The following is a 16,074-nucleotide window of genomic DNA, read 5'->3' as shown; positions in this document are numbered from 1 at the left end:
GTGGTCATAAAAAGACAAATTTAGAATCCAGAGACATAGATAGATTTGACCCTTGGTGCTCTCATTTACCTGGTTGCATATAATTGGATAATTCCCTATTCTCTGCACAAGTTTTTTGAGAAGGTGAAAGGAGGCAACATATATAAGACAAATCTTTTGAGTAAAAGCAAAACTACAAGCATGTTCCCCCTGCTTCTGTGATCTTTGCACTTTTTACTTCCTGCCTGGAACCCTCTTTCCTTAGATAGCCGCAGTAACTATTGTTCAAATGTCTGTATCTCAGAGAGGTCCCCCCTGAGTGCCTCATGTAAAACAGACCCCACCCCCACACCTCTGTTACTCTCTACTCCTTTTCCTACCTTCGTTTACTTTATTACACATATCACCACCCAGACATATTATGCATGTATTTGTTTATATGATTGTCTCATTGAACTAGAAAATAAACTTCATAGGAGCAGGGATTTGTTGTTGTCCACTGCTGTAACACTAGTGCCTAGAGCAGTAGTGTTTGCTAACAAATGTTTGGAGCGTGAGTGAGTAACAGAAGATAAACAGAAGATAATAACCAGCTATTGTCAGTCACAGGTCAAATGAGTCATTTAACCTTTTTTCTTCCTTACCTGTAAAATGGGAATTATATGCTGTTGGATTACCAATGCTTGTGCTGCTTGTTATGTTACATCTACTCTCCACCTTCCTGTTGTGATAGTCTTGTATATTCCATAAAACCCAAACATTTGAGAAGTCCGACCTAATTTTCCTGGGAGGCTACATAGGTGTTTCTTCCCTTGGAAAAATCATTCTTCTTCAAATCTAGTTGGCATACCTTTGTGTTTTTGAATTGTGGACTGGACTTCGCCTTCTATAAATGAAAATTTTCTTCTTCTGTCAGATGACTCTGGTCGCTGGGGCCGAGGTGGTTTATTCACAGCTTTGGAAACACGATCCGGTGAACCAAGAAAAATATATGAACTGGCTGGGAAAATGAAAGGTAAGAAGCAAAGCAGAGAAAAGGGGTAGGGATTGAATACAAGAGGACACTTAGGACAGGTATCACATGGGTTATGAAGCACTAGTTAAGGAGTTGGGAGAGCCGGTTGGGGTCTCATTAGCTAGTTTTGTTATTTGACTAGTTATGTGACTTTGAGGCAGTCCCTTACCCTCACTGTCCCTGTTTTCTCATCTATAATTTGTGAATAATACTGATTCCATCTACCTCATGGAACTCTAATGAGGATAGTGGATATGCAAGTCTTCTGATAAATGTCAATCCCTCTGTGCATGTTAAAGTATTGGCATGAAGAGCATTTCCGTGTTCACCTCCACTGTGGCCAACACACCTGATCTTCATAAGGGAATATTTCTTGAAAATGGCAGAGACCTGTAGGAGAGAAATCAGACCTGCCTTTAAAGTGCTACAAGAACTGGGGTTGGGTGTTGAAGAGGAGAAGGTTGTATTATGAGGATGCCCTAGGCTGAGATATAGCAATCACTGGAGACAGAAGTAAGGGTGTTTGGGGCCAGAGGAACTTAGAAGTGCTGGAAGTATCCTCCCTTGGCATGGAAAAGGAGAAAGGGCACCTTCTTTTTCGTGCAGAAATCACAGAGTAGGAAGAGGAGTAAAATTATTATTGCTGTTTTCTGGGGACTCGAGAGGCCAAGGGACCTTGTTCAATAGATAAGCATCCCTGAGATTCCTCAGAGATTGGTTTTCCCTACTTCTTCCTAGTTCTCTAGGGTGGAAAGAGATGTAAGGACTTACAAGGAATACTCTTTCTACTAAAATAGATCACTGACAAAGCAGAGAAAAGGAGTAGGGATGGAATACAAGAGAAGAGGACACTTGGGACAGGTATCACATAGGTTATGAAGTACTAGTTAAGGAGTTGGGAGAGCCGGTTGGGGTCTCATTAGCTAGTTTTGTTATTTGACTAGTTACGTGACTTTGAGACAGTCCTTTACCCTCTAAACTATTAAAAAAATGATTTATTTTCTATTAAACCCTCTTTGGTTTAATAGATTAAAATAACTGAGATCTAGATATTGATTGGGCAGTTGGAAAAGCAGAGAATTCAGGAGAGGTCAGAGCTAGAAATGAAGACTGAGGAATGCCTGTTTGAACTGTGAAGGAGGCAGGATGGGGAAATGAGAGGACAGAGAACAGAACATAGAAAACACTTCCACTTAGGAACAGCAGCAAGAAGGAGAGATAGAAGTAATTGTCAGCTAAGAGAACTTTGAGAATATAATATTTTGAAGTATAAAGGAGGAGAGGGTGTCAAGAAGTCAGGCACTGAAGTGAGGATGAGAACTGAGAAACGGCCATTGGATTTGCATGACTTTGGAGTACTTTGAGGAGAATGTGAAGACTAAACCTTGGTTTCACAGAGTTAAGACATAAGGAAACAGGGTTGAGTGTGTGCACTCTTCTGAAGAAGAACTGAGATAGGGTAGAGGAGAGTAGATGAAAGTGTGGGCTGGAAATACCAGGGAGGGCTTCATGGAGGTGGTAAAAGTACTCTTGGGCTTGGAAAGGTGGGCTGATTTCAAGTGAGTGGTGAGAAATGGAAGAAGATCTCTGACTGTCTCTCGTGCTTTTTGATATTCCCACAATTGTCATTCCCAGTATAGGGTGTTGAATGACCCAGGCAGTTACACAGTGAATGTGTTTAGGAAATGGTGTGTAGGCCAGGCAGGCCGGAGTACAGGGTTGAGGCTGAGGAACAGAGGAGAGTTGGATTTTAAAGAGAGGGATTTGGACCACATTATAGAAGACCGCATGTGGCTTGTCCAGGGAGATGCTGTTCTAAGCAGGACCTTATCCAGTAGGTAATGGCTAGTCTTTTGGGAGTTTGAATAGAAGAATGGCCTAACTGAGCCAGTATTTTAGGATGACTTAAAAGATTGGGCTATGTAGGGCAGACTGAGAGAATAAAAGCTTCAAGCTGAAGTATGTAAAGTCATATAATCATTTTAGGACATTTTTCTAGAGCATTAGTTTGATTTGATTAGGATGAGTTAGGAAAATGTGAAAATAGATGCAGATAGAGTGCAATGTTTGGTTTAAAACAAACATTAAGACTGCTGAAGGAATTTCAAGTTCATAGTGCCCTCCGCTCACCATCCCCAGATGATCTGGGTTTGCATTCACTCTCTAATACCTGCAGGAGTACTTTGTAGGTAATATGTAAGGGACATTGAACTGGGAGATCTTAAAAACTCAGAAGTGAAGAGGATGACATCAGCAACATTGGTGGTGTAAGATATTCCGCCTTTTTATCCCCCTATTTAATCAAATTAGTTATCCATACACAAACAAAAGCCTGTTGGTGTGTCTTTTGGGACCTAACACCTACTCCAAAGGACCTGAGAGGAGGCTTGCCCACCACTGCCACCCATGAGATACAGACAAACCACCATACAGGCTATGGAGCCAGCATGACTGCCTACACCTCTCTTGCCACCGTCAGGGAAAAATCGGATGTGTGCTCACCGGGCAGGTACTCATGGATGAGACAGAACTTGCAGAAATCCAGACTTCTGTGGGAAGACTCCAGCACACCACTGGAGAAGGAAAAATAGAAGTTGGTCACAGTGGAGGTGGTAAGAGACACTCTCCTGCTGCTGCCTCTTGGCCAAGGAAACACTGAATGGACTGGTGTATTTGGAGGAGGGGGGAAAGGAAAGTGGTGAGTAAGCTCCTAGCTGTCCCAGTCGGATGGAACACAGCTAGAGAAACCCATTTTTCTCTGCCAGTACCCAGAGTACTAAGGTGGGAGTTCTGTGGCTGGGAGGAGGCAGATCCAAATTTCAAATGGTGTCAAAGGGTTTGAGCTCAACGGGAAGTTCATCCTCAGTCTCTGGAAGTACCACACTCAGGGATTCCCCTACTGGGCCCACAGGCTCCCCCAAAACACTGAATGCTAAACCCACACTTCCACCGACTCTGCTGCCAGCTTTGAGCAGGCTCCCAAATGCGTCTGTGAGAACGAGCTCTGGTAGACAGGGAGCACACTTGGAAAGTCATTGGTTAAGGGGAAAAAACCACAAAACTTAGCTATAAATAGCCCTTCTAGAATGCTGTTTCCAAGAGGCAGCCTGGTGAATTGTAACATCCAGAGATGACATGGAAGCTTAAAAATTTGGCCCCAAGAGAGAGCAAGAAGAGTAGACAGGTATACCTCACAAACACAAGGAATAACTCAGTAATAATATACCACAGAACATAAAACCTTCTGCTAAAAGCAGTGAGCACAGAATTGCATTTGCTACTTCAAATGCAAAAGCAGCAGTACATAACTACAGGGAATGTGAAAAATCAAGGAAATATGGCATCACAGAAAGAAAATGACACTTCTCTAGCAAACAAGCTCAAAGGCACAGAATATTGCAATCTAACTGATAAAGAATTCAGAATAGCAGTTATGAATAAACTCCATGAGTTACAAGAAAACTCAAAGGCAATTCATTGAAATCAGGAATAAAACATATGAACAAAATGAGTTCTGTTCCATAAGAGAGAACCAAACAAATTCTGGAGCTGAAGAATTTGTTGAATGAAGTAAAGACTACAATAGAGAGCAGCTGTAGCAGGGCAGACCAGACGGAAGAAAACATGACTCGGGGGATAGGAATTTTGGAATAACACAGAAGAGATGAAAGAATAGAGATTAAATAGGAGCGAAGAAAGTACATGAGCTATGGGATTGGATCAAAAAGACAACTATCAGAGTAAGACAAATAGAATAAGCAGGCTTCCAGAAAAGGAAGAGAGGGAGAAGGGGGCAGAGTTTATTTAAAGAAACGATAGCTGAGAACTGCTCAAACCTGGGGAAACTGGGACATATAAGTCCACAGAGCTAATAGATCACCCCATTATCTCAATGCAGAAAGACCTTCCCCAAGACACATTATAATGAAACTAAAAAATCAATGATAAAGAATCTTAAAAGAAGCCAGAGAGGGGAAAGAGCATAACCTAAAAAGGACCCTCACTAGGCTGACAGCAGATTTCTCAGCAGCAGCTACAGGCTAGGAGAGAGTGGAATGACATATTCAGTGTCGGAAGATAAAGACTGCCAGCTAAGGCAGTTTACCAACTGTATCTGGCCAAGTTATCTTGCAGATAAGATATCCCAGACAAAAGCTGAGGGAATTCACTACCACTAGATCTGCCTTGCAAGATGCTGAAAAGAGTTTTTCAAGCCAAAATGAAAAGATGCGGATCAGTAACACGAAAACTTGGAAGTACACAACACACTAGTAAAGGTGAAAAAGAGAGGTAACTGCTTTCAATATTAGGGGATGGTGCTTTAACCATCCAGTATAAATGTTAAGGGAAAAGAATAGTAAAATGAACCAGTAATGAATAAACAACATAAAAAGGGATAAAAGGAATAAAAGGGAGAGCCTTAATAGGTGATTGACCATAAGTTGCTTTTGGCTTAAGATGGACTGTTCTCTCTATAAGATGTTTTATGGTAACAACATAGCAAAAACCTAGAGCAGATCCATAAGAGGCAAAGGGAAATGGAACATCCCACTACAGAAAAATAACCAGTGTATGGAGGTAGGCAGAAACAGAGGGAAAAAGAAACAATGGAAATACAGAGCAACTAGAAAGCAGTAAGTAATGTGACATTTGTTAAGGACTTAGATAAAGTAATTACTCTAAATGTAAATGGATTGAATTCATCAAGCAAAAGGCAGAGAGACTGATGGAAAAGAACAAAAAACAGGACACAGCTGTTTGCTGCCTACAAGAGACCAACCTGAGCCTTAAAAACACACAGACGCCAAGTGAAGGGATGAAGAAAGATACTCTGCAGGTGGGAACTAAAGAAAGTGGGGGTAGCGATCCTTACATCAAAGTAGACTTTAAACCAAAATGATTGCAAGAGACAAGCAAAGTCATTATATAATGATAAAGGGATCAATGCATCAAGAAAATATAACAATAGTTTATATGCACCCAACATCAAAGCACCTAAATACATTGAACAAATATTAACAGATAAGAAGGGAGACATAGACATCAGTGCAATACTTTCAACAATGCACAGATCATCCAGAGAGAAGAGCAACAAGGAGATAGACTTGGACCAAATAGTACATCAGACTGACCTTACAGACATCTGTAGAAAATTTCATCCAACAACAGCAGAATACACATCTCAAGTACACATGGAACATTTTCAAGAATGGATTATATGATAGAGCACAAAACAAGTCATAGCAAAATAAACCTGAAGTCATACCAAATATCTTTTCCAACCACAATGGTATGAAATTAGAAATTTTTAATGAGAAAAGTTAGAAAAATCTCCAAATAATGTGGAAACTAAACAGCACACTTCTGAACAACCAGTGGAGTCAAAGAAGAAATCAAAAGGCAAACCAAAGAATATCTTTTTTTTTTAAGTTTTTTTCCATTTTTTTTTAAATTTCTTTTCAGCGTAACAGAATTCGTTGTTTATGCACCACACCCAGTGCTCCATGCAATATGTGCCCTCCATAATACCCACCACCTGGCTCCCCCAGCCTCCCACCCCCTGCCCCTTCAAAACCCTCAGACTGTTTTTCAGGGTCCATAGTCTCTCATCGTTCATCCCCCCTTCCAATATCCCTCAACTCCCTTCGCCTCTCCATCTCCCTATGTCCTCCATGTTATTTGTTATGCTCCACAAATAAGTGAAACCATATGATAATTGACTCTCTCTGCTTGACTTATTTCACTTAGCATAATCTCTTCCAGCCCGGTCCATGTTGATACAAAAGTTGGGTATTCATCCTTTCTGATGGAGGCATAATACTCCATAGTGTATACGGACCACATCTTCCTTATCCATTCGTCCGTTGAAGGGCATTTTGGTTCTTTCCACAGTTTGGCGACCATGGCCATTGCTGCTATAAACATTGGGGTACAGATGGCCCTTTCTTTTCACTACATCTGTATCTTTGGGGTAGATACCCAGTAGTGCAATTGCAAGGTCATAGGGAAGCTCTATTTTTAATTTCTTGAGGAATCTCCACACTGTTCTCCAAAGCGGCTGCACCAACTTGCATTCCCACCAACAGTGTAAGAGGGTTCCCCTTTTTCCACATCCTCTCCAACACACGTTTCCTGTCTTGCTAATTTTGGCCATTCTGACTGGTATAAGGTGGTATCTTAATGTGGTTTTAATTTGAATCTCCCTAATGGCTGGTGATGATGAACATTTTTTCATGTGTCTGATAGCCATATGTATGTCTTCATTGGAGAAGTGTCTGTTCATGTCTTCTGCCCATTTTTTGACATGATTATCTGTTTTGTGTGTGTTGAGTTTGAGAATTTCTTTATAGATCCTGGATATCAGCCTTATGTTTGTATTGTCATTTGCAAATACCTTCTTCCATTCCATGGGTTGCCTAAACCAAAGAATATCTTGAAACAAATGGAAACACAACATACCAAACACTGATGGATGCTGCAGAAGCACTTGCGACAGGGAAGTTGAGAGCAATAAATACATATGTTAAGAAATAATATTTCAAATAACCCAACTTTATACCTTAAAAAACTAGAAAAAGAAGAGCAAAGTAAGCCCCAAAGTTAGCAGAAGGAAGGAAATAAAGATCAGATCTGAAATAAATGAAATTAGAGACCAGAAAATCAAAAGAGAAGATGTGACTCCTAAGAGTTTTTTTTAATATAAAATTGACAAACCTTTAGGAAGGCTAAGAAAAAAGAGAGAAGACTCAAAAGTCTGAAATGAAAGAGGAGAAATTACAGCGGACTTGCAGAAAAACATTAAGATCATAAGTCACTACTATGAACAATTTTACACCAACAAATTAGATAATCTAGAAGAAATGGATAAATTTCATACCCATACAACCAACTAAGACTGAACCAAGAAGGTACATAAAGTCTGAACAGATGGATTATGAGTGAGGAGATGGACTCAGGTTTTAAAAACCTCCCAGGACCAGATGCCTTCATGGACAAGTTTTACCAAACATTTTAAGAAGAATTAATGCCAACCCTTCTCAAACTCTTACAGAAAAATTGAAGAGGAGGGGACATTTTCAAACTCCTTCTGTGAGGCCAGTATTACCCTGATACCAAAGCCAGGTAAGGACACTATAAGAAAAAAAAAAAAAACTATAGACCAAAATCCTGATGAATATTGATGCAAAAATTATCAAAAAAATATTTGCAAACCAAACTTAACTCATTAAAAGGATTACACACCATGACCAAGTAAGATTTCTCCTTGAGATGCAGGGATAATTCTTCATATGCAAATCAAATGGGATAAACACCACATTAGTAGAATGAAAGACAAAAATCATTAAACTTCTCAACAGATACAATAAAAGCATTCTACAAAATACAACGTCCTTTCATGATAAAAACCTTCAAAAGAATAAGTATAGGATGAACATACATCAACATAATAAAAGCCATACGTGTTACCCATAGTTAACATTATATTCAACAGAGAAAAATCAAAAGCTTTTCTTCTAAAACCGGGAACAAAATATGGGTGCCTGCCTATTCTCTATCTTTTTTAACATAGTACAGGCAGCCCTAGCTAGAGCAATCAGGCAAGACAAAAGGCATCCAACTTTAAGAGGAAATAGTAAAATTGTCATTATTTGTAGATGTGATCCTATGTATTGAAAACCCCAAATTTGCAGTGTATTGGATTTAATCAACTGGAAAAAGAACTACTGGACATAATCAGTATATTCAGTAAAGTTGCAGGATCTAAAATCAACACACAGAAATCAGTTCCTTCTCTATGCACTAGCAGTGAAAATTCTAAAAAAGAAATGAGGATAACTATCCATTCACCATAACAAGAAACACAATAAGATATCTAAGAATTAATTTAACCAAGTAAGTAAAAGATTTAGATAATGAAAAATATAAGGCTTTGTTGAAAGAAATTGAAGAAGACATAAATAATTGAAAAGATATTAACTCTTCTGATTAGTGATTGTGAAATATCATCAAAATGTTTGTGCTACACAAAGCCATCTCTGGATTTAAAGCAATCCCTACCAAAATTCCAATAGCATTTCCTACAGCAATAGAATAAATCCAAAAATTTGAATGAAACCAAAAAAGACCTTGAATAGCCAAAGCAGTCATCAGAAAGAAGAACAAAGCAGAAGGCATCACATTTCCTGATTTCAAACTATACTACAAAGTGATAATAATTAAAATGGCGTGGTATCAGCATAAAAATAGACAAATAGATCAATGAAACAGACTACAGACCCCAGAATTAAACTTCTACATACATTACCAACTGGTATTTGATAAGGGAGCCAAGAACATCCAATGGGAAAAATGTGGTCTTATCAACTGATGTTGGGAAAACTGGATAGCCACATGCAGGAAAATGAAATTGGGACCCCTATTTTACTCCACTTACAAAAATTATCACAAAATGGATCGAAGACTTAAACATAAGACCTGATACTATAAAACTCCTAGAAGAAAACTGAGGGAAGACATTCCTTGAGATTGCCCTTGGCAGTAATTTTTGAGGGAGGACATCAAAGAATAAAAATAAAGGAAGAAAATCAGTAAGTGGGACTACGTCAAACTTAAAAGCTTCTGCACGTCAAAAGAAACAACAAAATGGAAAGGCAACCTACAGAAAGAGAATATTTGAAAACCATATATTGGATAAAGGGTTGCTATTCAACATTTATAAAAAACTTGGACAACTCAACAGAAAAAAAAATAGTCTGATTAAAAAGTGAACAGAGGAACTGAATGGATATTTTTCCAAAGAAGATGTGCAGATGGCCAACTGGGACATGAAAAGATGCTAAACATCAGTAATCATCAGGGAAATGCAAATCAAAACTACAATGAAATAAGACCTCACACTTGTCAGAATGGCTATCATCAAGAAGACAAGAGCTAATAAGTATTGATGAGGATATAGAGAAAAGGGAACCATCATGCACAATAGGTGGGAATGCAAACTGGTGCAGTCACTATGGAAAACAGCATAGAGGTTCCTCAAAAAGTTAAAATTAGAACTATCATGATCCAGCAATCCCACTTTTGGGTATATATTCAAAGGACGTGAAAGCAGGTTATCAAAGAGATATCTGCACTCCCATGTTGATTTCTGCATTATTCACAATAGTCAGGATAAACTGTCAACAAATGAATGGATAAAGAAGATGTGTACACATACACACAAAACACACACACACACACACACACACACACACACACACACACGTCCCTTATATGTGGAATCTATAACTAAAAAAAAAACCAGAATGAAATAGTGGTTACCAGGGGCTGGGAGTGGTAGAAATGGTAAATGTTAATGTTAATGTTGAAGGGTACATACTTGCACTTAGTAAATAAATGACTTCTAGAGGTCAGTATACAGTGCAGGGACTACAGACAACAGATCTTTATTGTAAACCTTAAAATCGCTGAGAGACCAGGTCGTAATTGTTCCCACCACGAGAAGGTTATGGGATGTGATTGAGATGTTAGCTCATGCTTCAGTGGCACTTGTATTGCAGTATAAATGTGTAAATCAATATGTTATATGCCTTAAACTTACACAGTGTTACATGTCAGTTACATCTCAATAAAAAAATAGACAATAACAAGTGTTTTGTGAGAATGTGGAGAAATTAGAATACTTGTGTACTGATGGTGGGAACACAAAATGATGTAGCTGCTATGGAAAACAGTATGGTGTTTCCTGAAAAAAATTAAGAATAAAATTACCATGTGATCCAGCAATCCGTCTTGTAAGAACTGCAGACAGGGACTCGGACTCAAAACAGGTATTTGTACACCTATGTTGCATTATTCACAATGGCCTAAAGGTGGAAGCCTAAGTGTCTGATGGATGAATAGATAAACAGTGCAGTGTATATTCATACAGTGAATAATAATTCATGCCTTGGAAACCAGGAAATTCTGACACATGCTACAACATGGACAGATCCTGGGGACATGATGCCAAGTAAAATAAGCCAGTCACAAAAAAAAAGTGTTGTGTGATTTCACTTAGATGAAATAACTCCAGTACATTCACAGAGGTAGAAAGTAAGAATGATGGTTGTAGAGGAGATGAGAAGATGTTTAAGTATGGAGTGTCAGTTTTGCAAGGTAAAGAGAGTTTTGGAGACTACATAGGAATGTGAAGGTACTTGACGCTACTGGGCTGTGTGCTTAAAAATGGTCATGATGGTAAGTTTTATGTTAGGTATATTTTACCCCAATAAATCATTAAAAAAATGAAAGTTTTTGAGCCAAAAAATTTAAAAAAACCTCTCAAGGGTGGATCCTGTGAGTTCCTGGCTAAAGCAGTGACTGAAGCTAAGAGAGCGAGAAAAAATGAGATTGCTCCCTGATTGGCCGACGAGAAAAGGAGTCGGGCATTCACAAGGGTCCCTCTTCAGGGGTCTCAGTCCAGAGTGAACCTTACCTTCTGTCTGTTGCTCTTTTATTTTACCTCAGACTTGAATTTGGGAGGCGTCCTTTTATTTCCTATTGATGATAAAGAGTCAAGAAACAGTGGGCAAGATTTGGTAAGTTAAAAAAAAAAAAATCTCTTAATCAGAACTAAATTTTGGCTCATGTCACCTCCTCTTAAACCTCTCTTGTTCCTGCTGGCCTCTCTGTCAACACATTGGTTGCAAGGGCTGCCATAATAAAACAGCACCAACACTGTGCTTTTCAGGGATCATCTCTCTAGTTTGTTAAAAAACACCACCAGCCAGGTGGCTTAGAAGACAGATTAATTTCTTCATAGTTCTGGAGGCTGCCTGTACAAGATTAAGGTGCAGGTAGGGCTGATTGCCTCTGAGGCTTCTTTCCTGGCTTAAGGGTGGCCACCTTCATGTTTCCTCACATGGTCTTTCCTGTCTGTGTGCACATCCCTGGTGTCTCAGTCTGTGTCCACATTTTTTCCTTGTAAGCACAGCAGTCAGACTGGATCAGGCACCACCTAATGGTCTCATTTTAACTTATTTGCTTCTTTAAAATGTCCTGTCTCCACACACAGTCACATTCTTCAGTACTAAGGGTTAGGGCTTCAACATAGGAATTCAACCCATAACAAGCATGTTAGGCCTCACAGTCCACCACACTCCCTCCGTCGCCCTTCTGTCCATCATGGAGCACTGTTCTCGGACTTGCTTGTTCTCTGTACCTTGCTTGTTCTCTGTACCGACCTTAGGCAGGCTCCTCCTGAGAGTGTAGACTCTTGTCATTTCACCCTCGATACCTCAGACAGTACTGGCTCATAGGAAGTGCTTAGGAAACACTGAATAAGAAAACAGGACTCAAAACCTCAAGTGTTTCATCATTCATTATGTGAAAAGATGTGTAAAAGATTGTGTTTAGTAGCCAGCCATAAGCAGAGAAGAGGAGCTGATCCATATTTCCTCTGCTTATATTAAAATTCTCCTTTGGGGGCACCTGGGTGGCTTGGTTAGTTAAGTGTCCAACTCTTGATTTTGGCTCAGGTCATGATCTCAGAGTCCTGAGACTGAGCCCTGCAACGGGCTCTGTGCTGAGTGTGGAGCCCAAGATTCTCTCCCTCTGCCCTTCCCCCAACTCATGCTTTCTTGCTTTCAAAGAAAAACTCTCCTTTTGCATCTTAAGTGTCTCTTACTTACCAGTCCTTTAGAATTCCTCTAAGATGTTTTATTAACCACACTTAACCTGACTTTATCAAGGGCCTGAATTCGTATTCAATTTAGAGCCAAATCTTACTGACTTAGAAAAGAAATTTAGAAACCAGGCTGAAAGGGACATATATTTTCTTGAGGTTGGTGGTCTTTGTGGCTGACAACAAAGTGGCTTCTGCCTGCTCAGCCATTTTTTCAGTCATTTCTAAAACGCTAAAAAACATGAACAACACAGTGATTACAGCATAGACGCTCAGAATCCAGTGACTCAAGGAAACTATTTACACCTGGTTACCATATGATGGTAGGGTTGCCAGTCCCAGACACTCCCTTGACACTCTGTCCAGTTTCCCAAATTAGGACAGGGTGGGAATTACGGGAACAGAGATGGAATGGGGGTTGGGAGCCGACTCGAGCATCCGCCAGAGGGCTGGATACAGGAACCTGTAAAGTCCTTTTTGCTCCTAAGACTGAAAAATTCTTTTACCATTGAGAGCACTTAGGAAAGCATGTTTTGGACACTGGTTTTAACATATCTTAAAAACAAGAAATGCTTATGTATAAAGTTACCACAAAATAAACCAATTAGAATGGAAAATTAAGTGGATTTGGTAGGACCTGGTTCAGGCAGAACATCCAAAAAAGATGGGGACAAAGCCCCCTCCATGGGTAGGTCACTTAGTTGACAGTGCAGCCTTCTCGTGTCATGTCAACCATGTGATGGCTTTTCCTCCTAGTTGGCCTTGATTGTGGCTCAGCACCGTGACCGCGCAAATGTCCTGTCTGGCATTAAGATGGCAGCCCTAGAAGAGGGCCTGAAGAAGATATATTTAGCAGCAAAGAGAAAGAAAGGTAAGCTTTTCAGAACATTAATTTCTGTTTCCAGGCATGTGATAGGGTTTTTAAAGGGAGGTGAGAAATGTTAAGACCTCACTCAGTATATATGGTAAAGGTAAGCCTCCATGTATGAGAGACCACACAAGTATCACCACATCATCTTGATTCGCCTCCTTTCCTTTCCAGATCACTTTTGTATTCACTATCTCTGTGGACCATCTTCCTGCACTGGGGTATTTGTGTCCTCATTCTACAGATGAGGAAGCAGAAGACCAGAGATGTAGTAATCTGGTCAGATGCTGTTGGGGATACTGTTTACCCTTCTTGGGTAGCCACATCCAGTCCACATTAGCAGACAGTTCTCTGCCCAAAGTGAGAGTGAAGTTTTATTTCTAAACCCATTGTGTTTCAGAGTTTGTTGAACTGATTGACTTGTTAAAGCATCTTTTTATTTTGGGGCACCTGGGTGGGTCAGTCAGTTAAGTGTCTGACTCTTGATTTCAGCACAGGTCATGAGCTCAGGGTTGTGAGATCAAGCCCTGCCTTGTACCTGCTTATTTCCAGAACCTGTAGGTCTTTGTGTTTAATAGAATTACTTACTTCTTCCTATTATAGTCCTGCCCTAGAATATTTTTAACATTCTAATTTTATACTTTGTGTGGGATACCCCATGATTATGTACATTTTGTCTGTTGGAAACCACAAAGTGACTAAGAGTGGAGTTTTCTCTTACGTATATTTTATACTGAATCAAATTTTTGATGAATGAAAACATCATAACCTGTTTTTTTCCTCTTTAACAGCAAGTGTTCATCTTCCACGCATTGGACATACCACGAAAGGTTTTAACTGGTATGGTACTGAGCGACTTATTCGGAAACATTTGGCTGCGAAAGGCATCCCAACTTACATGTATCCTTTTGTGATCTTACTAGTGTGTTCTCTCAGCTCAAAGAAAATGTCTTGCATTTTCTGGTATCACTAATCAAGGCCAAGCCTTTTTCTGCCACATTTTTTACTCTGCCTCTCACCAGTGAGACAAAAACTAAGAAGTACTTTGTAACTTGTACATATCCAAGGATGAATACACCCAAGCATTTCTTGGTGCCAGCAGCTAGATTAAAAGGTATATGAAGGGAGGAGTTCATTGAATAATTGTCATTTGATAACAGTGAATCTTTTCACATCAGGTCTCTAGAGATCCTTCAGGCCTCTAGACAAGGCTCTGTTCCTAGGAGTTTGACATCTTTCTTTTAGGATTCCACATATAAGTGATAGCATGCAGTATTAATCTTTCCCTGTCTGGTTTAACTATAAAAACTTAGAAGAAAAGTCGTATGTTTTGTATGCCTGTACAATTTAAGCAGTATCAAAAGAGTTTTAATAACGAGATAATAGTAGCCGTAATGAGTACTAACTGTATTGGAAGAATTTATGATATGGTGAAAGGGAATTAAGACATGCTACTTTCAGAGTGATTATTTCAATAATTACTAACCTAGAGAAGTAGCAGTTTTGGTAAAGTTGATTTTAAGGTGATGAACTAGATCTTCCTTGACTGTCCTTATCAGATACTACTTTCCTAGAAGCAGGGCAGCTGTTCATCCACCATCCTCTTCTTCCCCGAGACAGCTGGCACCTTAACAGTTGGCCAGTATCACAGTCAGCATTCAGCAAGCAGTTAATATTTGCCCAGAGCTACTGAATTAGAGTGTTTCAAAAAAGAGTCCAGATCTGGTGGGCCTCTGAGATACTGTGTTTTCTGAATTCTCATTTTGTTCTCAGGATGTGTTACTCTGATTTGGTACCTGTAATACAGGGATGCACACCTTAATTGGGAAAGTCCTCTGGCTGTTTGCCAGGGCTTCCATTTGCATAGCTATTTGCATAATAATAAATTTTCTATCTCTAATGGTTTCATTGCTTTCTTTCTCCTCAATCCAGTTTTCTTCCCCTCCATTAGACTGATTTCTTTACAGAGGATTAGGCTGTGGATTAAGAAGAAATGAAACGGGTTGCTCTGGGAGAAGGAAGCACCTTCAGCCCATTTATGCCTTCCTGCTCAGTGGAGAGCCTGCTTCTCCCTTTCCCTCTGCTGCTCCCCTGCCTGTGCTCTGTCAAATAAATAAATAAAATCTTAAAAAAAAAAAAAAAAAAGCCTCAGTCTTGGTTGACTATCTGCAACCAGCCTGACTTCTCCTGTGTTTAGGACCTCCCACCCTTAGTCCTGCAGAGACTTCTTCAGAAATCTCAGCCCTGTGCCCTTCATTTCAAGGAACCCTGGCTAGGGGGGCAGCCATCCAGGACCAGGACCTTCTAAGGAGGGTAGTATCTATGGCACCTGGGATGTGCTCTGTCTGACTCCCTCCCTGGCACTTTCACCCCTTGACAGTTTAGTATCTGTGTCAAAGACCTATTAGACCCTAAATTCATGATTCCTTCATTTTTTTTCTCCTAAAACTTCTTTCCTTTTTTAGAGAGAAAGAATCTCAGGGAACCCCCATGTCCTGTGTGGAGCCCAGCGCAGGGCTCGTTCTTAACCCTGAGATATGACCTGAGCCA

The 16,074-nt window shown here is 39.8% G+C and overlaps 1 protein-coding gene across 4 annotated transcripts in view; it reads left to right on the top strand.

The window, feature by feature from the left end:
* CHD1L (chromodomain helicase DNA binding protein 1 like) overlaps window positions 1-15,631 on the top strand; it is a 67,119-nt gene extending 51,488 nt beyond the window's left edge. For 3 of the 4 annotated variants that reach the window (XM_080800931.1, XM_080800934.1, XM_080800932.1), the window contains 5 exons: window positions 896-994; window positions 11,501-11,571; window positions 13,413-13,527; window positions 14,316-14,424; window positions 15,084-15,631. In XM_080800931.1, the coding sequence (XP_080657057.1) occupies window positions 896-994; window positions 11,501-11,571; window positions 13,413-13,527; window positions 14,316-14,424; window positions 15,084-15,156 (467 nt within the window). In that variant the 3' untranslated portion in view covers window positions 15,157-15,631. Of the gene's footprint in view, window positions 1-895; window positions 995-8,045; window positions 8,117-11,500; window positions 11,572-13,412; window positions 13,528-14,315; window positions 14,425-15,083 lie in introns of those variants that run through there. The other variant, XM_080800933.1, reaches the window with a different exon arrangement.
* The last annotated feature ends 443 nt before the right edge of the window (window positions 15,632-16,074 follow it).

Source organism: Martes martes (genome assembly GCF_963455335.1).
Source record: "Martes martes genome assembly, chromosome: 4".
Lineage (NCBI taxonomy): Eukaryota > Metazoa > Chordata > Mammalia > Carnivora > Mustelidae > Martes > Martes martes.
Note: the sequence above shows the minus strand (reverse complement) of the source record. Positions and strands in the feature narration are given on the sequence as shown.